General features: G+C 35.6%; 1 protein-coding gene across 1 annotated transcript in view; it reads right to left on the bottom strand.

Annotated features, from left to right (window-relative positions):
• MIPEP (mitochondrial intermediate peptidase) overlaps window positions 1-13,836 on the bottom strand; it is a 74,244-nt gene that overhangs the window by 29,700 nt on the left and 30,708 nt on the right. Inside the window, exons 13-15 of the mRNA XM_027677878.1 lie at window positions 12,810-13,014; window positions 9,148-9,257; window positions 4,302-4,376 (exon numbers count right to left, since the gene is read on the bottom strand). Of these exons, the coding sequence (XP_027533679.1) occupies window positions 4,302-4,376; window positions 9,148-9,257; window positions 12,810-13,014 (390 nt within the window). The remainder of the gene's footprint in view (window positions 1-4,301; window positions 4,377-9,147; window positions 9,258-12,809; window positions 13,015-13,836) is intronic.

Below are 13,836 nucleotides of genomic sequence, written 5' to 3'. Positions count from 1 at the left end.
ACCTGGATAAATCCTTTGATGGTGTCTCTTGACAAATGATAAATGTGAAAATTGATTTTTTTTTTTAAAAAAAGAGGATTATAAGGAGAGGGGTGAATAAGCTGTGACTTGCAGGAGCTACTCCTAGATTATCTGCTTGCTTCCTACATGGCTAATGAGGAAAAAAGAGGTCAGTAAGACTAAACTTGCATAATTACCCATTAGTGGCATTGCAAGTTTTGTGTCCTACATAGCAACACTGAACAAGACGTGTAAGCACTCAACATCGCTCCTCTACAAACCCAGAGTAGGCAGTAAGTTATCTGCTCAGCGGATAACTCCATGAAGATGTAACACCAAATGGCAAACAATAATGAGTACTTTATTTTTTGAAACTAAAATTTTGCAGGGGTCTTTTTAAATGTTCCATCATTATATTGATAATGTGAAAAACTAAAAATCTAAAGATAAACCTAGAATGGACTGTAAAAAACATAATATTTTTTACTCTTATCTTAGAAGAGAAAGAGGTTTTACAATGCCTTTGCTAATACTTCTCATCCTCAGAGCTGGTCTCTAGAATCCTATTCAAAATAGTTTAACAAAAGCTACAGCATTTATGGTAGCAAGGGTGACTGAGAATATGACCAACAGTAAGTAACATGAATAGACCCAAAAATTACCTGATGTAACAGTCCTAGAAAGCTCACTTTCTCCTGTTACCCTAGGCCTTTGTGACTCTGCAGGAGTTATTTCACGCTGACTTCCCTCTCCTCTCTAAAAAACCCAAACCAAACAGGAACCTCAGCATCCCACAACAGATTTTAGCATTCAGGTTCAGCACAACCTTTATTCTCTTTTATCTATCTCTCAGCTTTGTTAGGACCAGTTTGCAGTTACTCCTCAGTGTTCCTCACAAGATGGAGCGGACTGCACTGCAGTGGACCTTCTCTAAAGTGAAACTGGGGGTCAAGCCGTTTGCGGTCAAAGGTGGAACTCAACTCACAGCTACGAAGTGAGGAAATGTCAGCTGAAGGCCAGTGAAATGGACTGCCTAAAGAACAATGTGGTGATAGGGAAATGAGTCACTGAAGTCAGCTATAAGCTTTCCCTTGATCCTGGCACATGTAGAGTGTGAGAAGAAAGCTATGAGCCAGACCACCTGGACAGCACAGTTAAAAAAAAAAACATGCCTGGAAATAAACTTGGATGAACTTTCTATCCATAAACATTCCCATCTACAAACCACAGCTCTGCGTGTTTACACAGGCCTTTGAAATGGGAAAGGGAGACACATCTTAGGACCACAGGATTTTAGGTGATATTGCTGAGGAGCAAGCTAATACTTAATATTTAAGCAGTAGCTAGAAGATGATTTCTAATTTCAGGAAAACACGTTTCTCAAAAGACCTAAAAATATGAAAAGGCCATCAAATAGTTATCTATCTTCATACTGTCTCTCTATTTTGCACTTACATTGATATTTATTAGTTTCACTTGATTCCAGTTCTTTCTAGCTCCTTGTCTGCTTAATAGCATTTACAGGTAAACACTTATGCATTTTCCAGTGAAGTTACTACTGACTGAAAGACACTGGGACTCAATCTGCCAGGCAAAAGCCTTAGGAGAAGATGCGTGAACTCTCCTATCTTTCCTCCTGAGTAACTGATTACATGACCTAAAAGAAAATTCAGAGGTATCATAGTTAAGAAAAAGCAGTAGCATTTCTTACTTTCACATGCCAATAGACTTATTTTCTGAACAGACCACAAAAGAACCTTCAGGTGTTTTCTGTAGTGCTGGAATATTTTTTAGCATTTTTCCTTCTTTTAAAGGTCAAATATGGCTTACATAGCATCTAGTCATCAAGACAGAATATAGTCTTTGCGAAGTCTGAAGGAAAGGTATTAGAATCATCATTCACAGTTTTTTCAGGTATATACACTAGTTAGCACATATATACTTTGGCAAGTGCAGATTACAAGATATTTTTCTTCAATTAATCATTATACTTCTAAATCTGTATGAGTAACAGTATGTACTTCTACAAAGGAATGTATTAGTTTTATATCTACCATGCAGTCAACTTCTCTGGGACATTTTTTCTGAATTAATAAACAGAACAGCCCTGCCATCTGTTTCTTTGAAATGAGTGCACACTTCTGCAGATTTAATATTTGGAATCTTCAAAAACATAGTGCTGAGAGTAGGAAATGAATAATATCATTCAGTGTGGCATTGTGGTCATCTGGTATGAGTTGAAATGGGTTGAACGTTAGTTACACAACAGTAATTTGAGGGCAAGCAGCCTGCTTAATAACTGCATCATTGCCAGCACCAGTCAATCATTAGGCACCCATAGGAATTTGAGCCCACCAGAAGTGGGTGTTCTCTCCCCAGTTCTTAAGCCATGGGGTGTGGAGTCACTCCAAGACAGACCCTACAGGGGCCCCAAAAGCAGCTGAGGGCCAAGAGCAGCAGGGGGACTGCACAGCCCAACACGAGCAATTGATGCAATGACCTCTCCTTTTGGAATTTGCCATCTGTCACACCGCAGGACAGGGAGGTCATGTCACTTGTGAATATATCTGCGACTTACAGTGTTCTTGGTATACAAGCCCATTTAGCCTCCACACTGTCAATTTGGTCTCAAACCTTGACAAGATTATGGCAAATACATATTAAAAGCTGAAAGGAAATCTGTCAGATCTATACATAGCTGTTATGGATGGACACACCAGGAAAGAATGGGTGCATGTGAAAGGACTTGATCATCACTTTGGTGGTTACTAATCCGCACATGCATTGTGCACTCATGAATATAGGTCCACAATTAAGCATTCGCAGCACAAATTTTATTTCCATCCAGAATTTTTTTGCCCCCAATAAAAACCTCCTATATGAACTACTTATATTCTTGCCCACATTCTTTCCAGATTATCAGATATCTCTATGAGAATCTTTCAAAGCCATTTCAGAGCGTGCATTTCAAAATCAGACCTGCAGAGAGGGTGCAGTTATAGCTGCATGTCACAGACATATAGCCACAGATAGCTTCCTTCTTATCGACACTTGCTCAGCCAACGCTGGCTGCTGACAGCCAGCACTGCACCAAAAGCATAATTCAAAAGCCCATTAGGTTTAACCAATGAAAAACACATGTATACACTGAAAACAGTGTTCAGTCTTGCTTTGATTAGTGTAACTTACATGCGTACAATTTACAGGTCCACACTCCAGACTTCTGATTAATTGTAAATTCCTTCAAATAACTGCACATAGCAAACTGCCAATATTTAACTGAGTTTTTCTTTTAGATCACCTTCAGTTAACCACTGCAACTCATGCTTGTAGACAGGGTTGTGATCATTTGGGAACCCCTCAAAGTGAAAAATTACAAATATCTGATCTTTAAATTTGTTTCTTTCTATATCTCAAAAATTATAACTAAACTTTACTAAGGTACTAGCAGAGTTATCTCACCTAAACAGCAGGTTAACTGTAAAAGGAAAACTTATATGCTTCTGGCTTAAGGCAAAACAAAGAAGAAAACAAAACCACAAAAATCACACAGCAGAAATTTGTAGCACACTAAATGCAGCCAAACTTTCACTGTAAAAACCCTTATCTGGATGCTAATGCTACTGTACACATCTGAGAATTGCTATTGTACAACAGAAAAAGACCAAGTACCCATTTTAGACAGAACCCTAACTTCCCTTACTTTCTTTGAAGAACAGCAACACTGATTATTTATGTGAATGACTGACCAATCGTACCTACCCAGAGAAAATAAAGGTTTATGAATTTAGTTACTCCTCCTAACACTGTGAGAGAGAAATCTTACACGCTTACAGCTCAGCCAGCAATTCCAATGTGATAAATCGTCACTTCCATAGTGGAGCTACAGAAGACAAGGAGCTCAAATCACATTGTAGTAAATAAATGTGATGGTTTGATTTTTCTAAGGTGGCCTGTATCTCTCAGTCCTGCAACATTTTAATGATTCCAGGTATCCAATACCTCCTCTACTTCAAGTTCTCCTTAAATGATTCCATTAATTCAAGAATTCAATCTTAAAACACATTCGGGAATTCTGATAATCCAACCATTTTCAAAGCCATGAGTTTCGTTATATTTTCCTACAGATTTAGGCATTTAGCTTTAAGCAGACAGCACAGAACATGTTCAGAAAAACAAACATGACAATTAAGAAAAAACCAGATAATGTGTTTACATTAAAATTTGGTAAAATTATAAGAATTAAAATATGTTCTTTAAGTTCTGAATAGAGAGTAGAAACTAGAATGCAAAGAACATACCTGGAGTTGCATATCAGCTGCAGCACACACCTTTTTGGACTCACACAGTCTTGACACCATGTTTTTGGGTAGTGGCTTGAATTAAAAAAAAATTCAGATCACAGTTAGAATTATTATACATTTGTAAACAGGATGCTAATTACTAGAAGAGGCTGAGGATACAAAAAAACTTGATGGTAATAAAAACACATTTGAAGTACTTTGCATTGAGGAAGGAAATCTCATTTGTGGATCAAAGCATTAAACAGTCAATTAAGATATCAGCAGTAATTTACATAGCAATAGAGAAATCACTGTGCCTCTGTTTTTTTATAAATTGATGTAATATTCCCTTATATGCCTGTTAAAAATATTATTACTATCTTTAGAGATAAAGAATAGATTTGAGCAGTTAAAGCCCTCCCAGATCACTCTGTCTAATCCTCAAAAGTAGATATTGTAACAAATTCTCTTGTTGATCTTTCAGCAGAGTTCACTTGGGTAATACACAGAGGCCCACATAACTCATAACACTGAGCTGGTCCAGTTTTCATAACTTCAACTGAGACAGCATCAAACCTTCTACCATAATCCACACAAAAATATTTAGTCGTTCTGAACAGTAAATATCTATCCTCTGAAATTTTTAACAGAGTTGAATTTATTCCACATCTATGGCAATAAAATTATCCATGCCACCACATGCTGAAAGTCACAGACACTTTTCAAGTCATTACGCAAACTCTTTTTGACTTTCCATCCAGATGTTTTACAAGTATATTCAAAGACATTTTAATGCCAGATTTTTTAGAATATCTGTATGTGAATCCTTGACCTTATACTTCTTCCACCATTTCCTGAAGCTTCTCAATAGATGTTTTTCCTAGTCAACATTTTCTTTTTTTTTTTTTTTTTTGGCTAGCAGCTTCCTTAACCGAACAAATTAAATATGGATAAAATAACTAGGATCTTGCTAAAATATTAAGACAGGTACTACAAGTTGTACAAAGTAATATGGATGCTCACTATTAAATCGGACTCCAAAATCATACCTATGCTTTTTATAGTGTGTTACAGTGTTTAAGAAATAATACAAGAAAGTCTATAGATATGGTAGAGCCATATGTTTAGATTCTGTGCAAATGATATGACTTCAAGATAAACAATGTTCACAGAATAAAAAATCCAGCTCAGACAAGTTACACATAAGTGAAGAAAATATTATGAATTAACTCTGGGGAATCTGGAACTTGAAGCAGGTAAGAAAAACACCCAAGCTGCATGGCTGTTTATGCAGTACTTGCTAACGCTTTTAACCTCTTCTCCAAGTCAAAAGTTAGCTGGGCCAAGAATGGTACAGAACAACGTCCACTATTTTGCCTGTCATACATGTGCACAGCTTTTAAATTTCAACACATAAAAATGAACGAACAAATATGAAGCCTGTCCTGCAGTATATCCTTGTTGGGCCAATATTACCCTTCACAAATACAAAAAACATTAGATTAAATTGAAAAAATGATAAAGAGATCACTTATTTTTCCCCAAAACACCTTTGGCATCTTAATACTTAAGATTTCAGGGAAACAAAATTTTACTCCAGAGGGTTTTTAAAAGATCACTACTGTTCTCTAAGGTATGTTTCTGTGAATGTCATTCACACAGATATGCTGAGGTCTTGAACTCAGGAAGATGTACTGTTTCAGGCAATAGAAACTCTTCCTCCTTGCTTCATTACAATCTCACACAGCCCATTGATAAGTAGCTAAGTGAAGGAAAAAAAATCAGCATGAGTATTTTACTTATCCTAAAAGATGAGCTCTTGGATAAAACCAGAATGCAACAGTCATCCTCCTTCTAAAAGAAAGACGGCCTTCACAGAACTTTGGCTACAACTCTATTAATTGAATAACCATTCAATTTTTTAAATTTAAATACTACATGCTTTACTTTGGGTTCCACTTTTCCATCCTTCTCTGTTAAGTGATTTGAAGGTCTTGGAATGAATTTTTCAGCATGTTTTTCATGGTAGCTAAAAGAACAGAATTCCCTGTGCCCCAAAGCACTCTTAACTCCTTACTGTTTTGTAGTAACTGCAATACATTACAATTGTTAACTATCTGTGGGCTTACTTTTGTAATCATGCTAATACAATACTGTCCTTGTAATTCCATCTCTGTGAAAAATGAACTCAGTTCAAATTTGAACAGCTGAAACGCTGACCTTTGTTGAAGACAGCCTCCAAAGACACACAAGCTTAAAATGATTTAGCTCAGACCTACCACATATCTGTGCACTTAACAAATGAAATTAAACAAACAAACACAGTGGTACAGAATGGTACCCATGCACCAGATTGTCTGCCTAAGCACTATAATGACCTCACTTCGGTATGGTTTGACTTCATGAGCTTACCTGACTAATTCAACTTTAGTAACTAATTAAAACAGTCCCCTCTATTCCTTTTTTTATCTCAAGGATTTTCTGTTTTGAGTTATCTTTCAGATGTAAGGAAAACTAGGTTTGCTACTTTCTTGAAACAAACATTTTTGTACTGGCCAGGTTTTACAACTAAATTCAAAAGACTTGCTCCTTTTGCCAGAAGAGCTTGCAAGCTTTGTCACTCCTCAGTATTTAACAACACAACCACCAAAAATGGACAGAAAGCAGAGACAAGCTTTCTGTAAACTTCAAGATACTTTGGACCACATCCTCATAATCTACATCTAAACGTTAAATGCATTCTCATCTTTGAAAGCCTGCCAACCAATTTTTTTCTGCAATGCTACTGAAATACAGTTTTCAACAGTTGGGTCAGTAGAAAGCCTTCCTTCTGTCAACGTCCAGCAGAGCTACATTGGTGTAGTTGTTGCAGAAGAGATCCTTCTCACACAGAAAAGCTCAGTCTCCTAATTCATAAGAAGAAACTCAGTGGAAATTCTCATATGAAACAACATTTGGATTAAATGGTTTTAGAAACTTCACATTTTAACTTTTTCATCCACCTTCCTTACTTCCCCTTGAAAAGGGGGCAAAGTGGACTCATTTTCTTTCAAATAACTAAAAAACTTGAGAGAAAAAAAAAGACTGAATTTCCTATTTGCACAACAAAAAAATTAAACAGGGAAAAAGCAGAGAAAATAAGCCCTAAAAAGATCTCTGCGAAGTTGGAAGAGAGGTGGGATTTTCTACTCAAAGTACTTTGTAACATATACACAACAGATAAAAGTAATTAGTATAACAATCACTAAACTTCAAGAACAGAAAAGATTATTTCAGTCTATTCATATTTAAATGGCAGACACAGAAATCTGATATTAGGTTCTTAAAATCAGCTTAGATGAACCAGCAAAAGCAAAAGCAGATTTATATATGTTGGATAACGGCTTAAAAATCCATTCCAAAATTTTCAAAAAGCAATTAAAAGGAAGCCATCTAAAGCCCTCAAAAGCCACAGAGCAGTTTCAGGCTCTTCTTCTCATCTTCCAGCATAATCCATTCTTGCCCCCTTCAAGACTGAATTTCTACATCAAACTTCTCTCAATTGCTCTCTGAAAGAGGAAGATTTCACCACCAATAAACAGAAGAAGTTTATGGAAATGCCAAATGGGACACAGCGTCTGGTTCTTAGCTTTTGCACTGAAACTAAACATGGTTTAGATTTGTTAAGTCATTTTGAAAATATAAAGCCATAAATAATGTCCCACAAATCTCTTTCAGATGTTTTAGTGAAGCTCATTCTCTAAACTCATATGCAGTCAGATTAACTCCATGCTGTTTAAACACTACATGAACTTTACAGAGAACACTAGAAAGCAATACTTCAGTATGTGGACTCAAACATATAAATGATGAACACTCCTGATCTGGGTACACTTAACTCCCACGTTTTAACAAGATTAGTGCAGTCAATTCTGCAGAAATGGTTGCTTTGTTGCAGAAAAAAAAATATTTACAGAGCAAATTTCTCAGACAGTATCTATTAAAATAGAAGTTAAGCAACATATTTTCCTAACTTTTCAATGGAGGCAAACATAATTCTATTTCCATAATACTGAAATACACTGAACGCTTAGTATTGGATAAAAAGCTTCAATGAAGTGTAACACACTACACAACTTAAGAGGTGTTTTTGAAATGTCTGTACAAATACAAATAATTTTCTGCTGCCATATCTTAAAGCGACCACCAAAAGTCACCTTCTTCCAAAGAGCACTGTTCTTTAAATATTCCACAGAAAGTAGATCCTTGCAGGAGACCGATACACAATAGCTTCATGTAAAAAAGGCATCAGAGTTTTAATGCAGAGATGCATGACTGACAGAACCTAACTAATCCCAATTTAATCCTAAATAGAGCAGTATGATTTTCATCACAAAATATTTCAATCACTACCCCATACTGTGTTAAAAATGAGAGTTTTTAAACACTGCAGATCCTTTCCATTTTTGTCCATAATTTGGTACCCGAGCTTTATTTTAAGATAGACTTTAGAGAGTTCAGTGATGAATCCTATTTTTGTCATAACTTACCTGTAATTAAATTAAAATATTTCGAATAACTCAATTCACACAGAAGTTGTTCACCTACTACACTAGGTAAGAGAAAAAAGCCTGGAATTTTTAAGTATGTGATTTGAACCTTGGATATATTAATCTGGTATTCTTTTGCAGATTACATTCATCTTTTCTGCAATGACAATACTAACATTTTTTTCTGAATAACTGAAATTTTAATATTAACATATTTTCTATCCATTGTTTATTTCTACTTTAAACATTATTGATAAATTACACATGAAAATATTATTCTTTTCCTAAATACATTAATTCGTATTTTCAATATTTTACACATTATATTTCCCTACCTGTCCTGTTTTATAATGCCTTGCAAACTGGTTAACCACTCGATAGTCATTTGCAAAGTACTCCATCAGAATTGAGGGAACTTCAGCAAAATCAGTAGGACATCTGGTCCCTAGAGGTAGAATAATTGTACATATTAGCATTTGCTATTTCCATTAACACAAATAGTTAACTCTCCCAAAAGGTTTTGCAACTTTCAGTTTGGACTTTTGGTGAACTTTAATGTTCTTTCATTTATTAAGTCAATATTTTATTTCCATTATTGTACATATTGCCAGAAGAGCTTCATTATAATCCTACACATTTTACTATAAATCACAAAGTAAAACAAAATATTTGAACAGCTGGGTGAGGCACCTTATAAAGCTCTGGATCACACCCTTTTTAAACTAAACCAGACTGTAGCCAAACTGGCCCTACATGAAACACCAAATCTATTTCAGCGTCCTAAACCTAAATTAAACTGCAATGTAAATAAAACTCTGCCTTAATCCCATTCACAGTTACAATTTTTAGCTTCCATCTGTTTGCTGAGCTTACTTACGTTTTATATTAACCTCACTTTATAATACCAAGTCATTCATTCAAGGAACAATCTTGCAGATTGGAGACATGTTCTGTGTAAGTGCAGTGAGGCAATGTTAGTATTTTCAAATAGTACTTTCCCAAAAACCTTATTTGCGCTAATCTTTATCAGCACCTTACACAATGGAAGTTATTAAAAAGCATAACACATCACCAAATCAAAGCTGAATTTTCAACTTCTGTATTAAAGTCAGCAATGTAAAAGTTGTTGCTTTAATAATGGACCCACTGGGTTATTACCTCTATCCCTGTCTACTAGAGACAATATCAACATTCAAAATCAGTCTTAAATCTATGTAAGCTTTTACTATTTTTTGAAGACTATTTTTTAAAATCTCTCCTTTCATCTTTATAAACCTTTCTCTAATTTTTAATCTTAATTTATAATATGTTTATATTCAATGTTTTCAGACAAATACTGCTCTTTAGTATAAACAACATTTGTCACACTGTTTTTTACCTCCTAAATTGAGAGAAACCGTATTCTAAGAGCCATCACTATCCACAGGCAAGATAAAGTCTAAAAAACTATCCATTGCAGTTCTTCACTGTACTTGCTTCAGTTTGAACTCACCTTCAGACTAGAGACACAAAACTATGCCCAAGATTGCATAAGGTTTCACCAGTATCTTTACCATTCTAACACGTACTGCTGTTACACATACAGCTCCAATGCAATTTCAAATCACATTTGACTCTTTCACAGACACATTAGCTATATGCAGTTCTGCATTAACTCATAAAACTGTTCCTCTGTTTCTCCACTACTGCTGAAAAATCCAAGCATAAATTTTTTGTGTTCTGCAAATGCATGATGTGCACTGTGTAGTTCTGAACAATATTTTACTTCTAAGACTTCAGTATCCAGTCATTTAGCTCTTATGCAATACCCCAATCCTTCTTTTGTGCCATCACATTTCATTAGTAGAGTCTTTTTTTGTCGTTGTTTGAAAATAATTTTTAAAAAGCCTAAAACAAGGCAGGTCCCAAGACAAAAGCCTGCAGAACTACACCAACCTAGGCATTCATGCTTTCTCAGTGCTCCTTAACAAAGTAACATAATTCTTTTAATAACCATTGAAGAAACTCATGATTTACGTTATTTGAAAATCAGAAAGGTAAAAGGTTGGGCAGTTGTCTGGGATAAGTTAGTCCTCCTGTAAAACAAATGTAGGTATTCTATACCGCATGACAAACTAAAATGGAATACAAGGCTACGTTTTGAAAAATCGTATACATACGCATGCATGAAACAACCAATAAATGCATATAGTAAAATGAAAGATTAGCTTAAAAAGAAGCATATCTTAAGTCAAAAACATATAGTATTATCCAAGTTTTGGGCCCACTGAGGGCAGGATGGGTTCCTGAATATTTGGGAATGTAATCAGAAAAGGAAGGTGGGAGAGAGCAGGAAAGATGTCAAATACTCATCTCATCTCAACTAGAATGTCAAATTTTTTGTTCTCACAATAGCCTGCAGTCATCTTGTTTCCATACTTTGCCACCCTAATGTTTCATGAGAGCAGATGGCCCCTAACAGACATCCCTGGGATGAGCCCTTTGACTGTTAAGCATTCCAAATCCTAAAAAAAAAAAAAAAATTCTCTGCAGAAACAACACCACTGACCTCCAACCTCCAATGCTGCTTTTGCAATGCTAGATCTTGAGTTAAATCCTCTGGGATACAGGACTGTCTGGAGCTAAGGCAACACTGAAACCATACACAGGGGCTCCTGGAAAGTCTGAGGCCTCAAAATTAGCCATTTCCTGCCCTTTTAAGACTTTGATATCCAGACACATGATTCAGCACAAGAGAATTCTCACCAAAGCAGTTACTTTGGGCATCTAAATACTCCTGTAGGTCAAGATGAGCAGGGCTCTATGAGTGGAAGCAGTGGGGGAGAGCCCTTAACTGTCCCAAGGACTACACAGAGCTTATACTGAAAGAGCGTATGCCGTGCTCAGTTGTTTTAACCATTTCCAGTAGAGACATACTCAGAAACAGCTCAGCATATATTAATTTTATGTGGAAGACTTAAAAAAAAGTATATTTTGCCTCTGGGTGCAAATGTATGTATTGATAAAATATTAACTGTACCATGGATACCCCTTTGTATCATTAGCCTAATGTAAAAATAGTAAAACATTAAAAAAAAATTCTTCAGACAAGGGAGTCGTAATCTCATCCATTCAGTTGTGAGTTTTTTAATAAGTAAATGTCCACTGCACTTGGGATTTTCAGCACACTGTTATAGAAGAGAATATACCAAGCTGTCCACAGCCAAAAAAAGTAGCATGCCAAGCAGCCTTAGCCAGCACGTCTTGGACCCATTTGCCACAACTGCAGAAGGTTACAGAAGCCAGCAACCTGTCAGCCAACACACTCACTGCCACTACTTGAGAAAGGAGCCTAAATTAAAAAAGGCAATATTCCTTTCCTGGGCATCCAGTAAGCTGTGATTGCATATTCATTTGTGTTCACTCACGTATGACTAAAAGGCCCACCAGTTAGTCATGCTTGCAAATACAGTATGTTTTCAATGTATCAGTTTTGCTTTAATTAGAATCAACTAGAAAAGTCCTGGCTTTACAGATTTTTCATTATTGCCAATGTATGCTCTTTGCAAGATCTAATTCACTAATTCTCCTTCATTCAATTTCCTAAATCATTTCCAACCCAAGTACAACTTTAGCTCAATCTATTTTCAATCCTCCAACTGTTCCAACAATTATAAACGCCACATAAGGTAAACTTGCAAGAGTGGGTACCAACAACAGAACAAAGATCAAAGATCAACAGTACATAAAGAAGATATGCAAATGCCTAATTCTTATTAGAGGAAGAATAATATTCAAGAGTGGTTTGGTTGATTTTAGATAATATCTGAGGACCTGATACTGTATTTTCAAGCCTTCAAAGGTGTAAACTATCAGCAAGACTCCACCATTGCTAGTTCATACTCTTTTTTTTCTTGTTTTGTTCTGATTTTTTTTTTTAATCCACTTTTTTCTTCTGGAAATTAAACATTTAACTAAAACAAACAAACAAACAAAATCACTATTAAAGCATTCTTACCAGTGACATGCTGGTACCGAGTTCTTCCCAGCATAGAATGCATAGCATGTCCCATTTCATGGAAGAGATTCTCCATCATGCCAGGACTTAATAGTGTTGGTGCACCCCTTGCTGAATGGGGAAGGCTAAGCATAAGAACAACTACAGGTAGCTGGTACTCTCCATTTTCCCTTAGCCTTCCTCCTCGAACTGTAAAGTGACAATCCTTTTCAAGATAAACACAAACATGTGGACAGCCAATGTCATTACATCAATGATATTAAAACAATTATTAAATTATTAAATTAAACTTAAATTGTTAAATCTAACCATATACTCAGTTACACAAGTAGAATTCAATGATCACTAAGAGTGTTGTTCAATAGCAGCTCACTGTTTCTCCATCTTTATTATTTGCTTCAAATTCATACGGAAATTACTTTATTCCATAAAGAAAAGACCATGTTGCTCTTAGAAAACACTGTTTTTTAGAATTATCAAAACCTCTCCGTTTTTCTAAAAAATATCACAAGCTCAAAGAAATTTACTGATGTGTCAAATCCATAATGTATAGATTAAGTTTTCCTCTCACTCTTCAGCAGTAACTTCTTTATCTTAATACCACACAGGACTCCTATTGTGAAATATTAGCAAAACAGAGTAGTCCATTAAGCTAATGTAGATTCAAAATTTGTCCACTCATCATCTCACTAAAGGTAGTAATTTGCAGATCCTTCTACTGAGTGAAGTGTGTATTGTAGTGCATCATATAGTAAGTATACTGGCACCAGGTAGTGAGCAAGCCACAAGTTAGAACCATCTACAGTTTTAAGTAGAATTTTGAATAAAAATTAGTTGTCATTATGAGCTTTCATCTTTAGAGAGTGTAAATTTCAGATTGTTCCTACTTATGAACAATAGACCAGAAAATAGGTGCTTAAATATCTACCATTTCTCTAAACAGAGTTCTATGACATTTCATAGTGCCTGTTATTCTGTACCACAAAGAGTCGGAGTTCAGCCTATTGGGTGATGTTTTTTAAATGAA

This window comes from Neopelma chrysocephalum, unplaced genomic scaffold (genome assembly GCF_003984885.1).
Source record: "Neopelma chrysocephalum unplaced genomic scaffold, ASM398488v2 Primary Assembly neopelma1_43, whole genome shotgun sequence".
NCBI lineage: Eukaryota > Metazoa > Chordata > Aves > Passeriformes > Pipridae > Neopelma > Neopelma chrysocephalum.
This window is presented reverse-complemented; position numbering and strand designations above follow the sequence as displayed.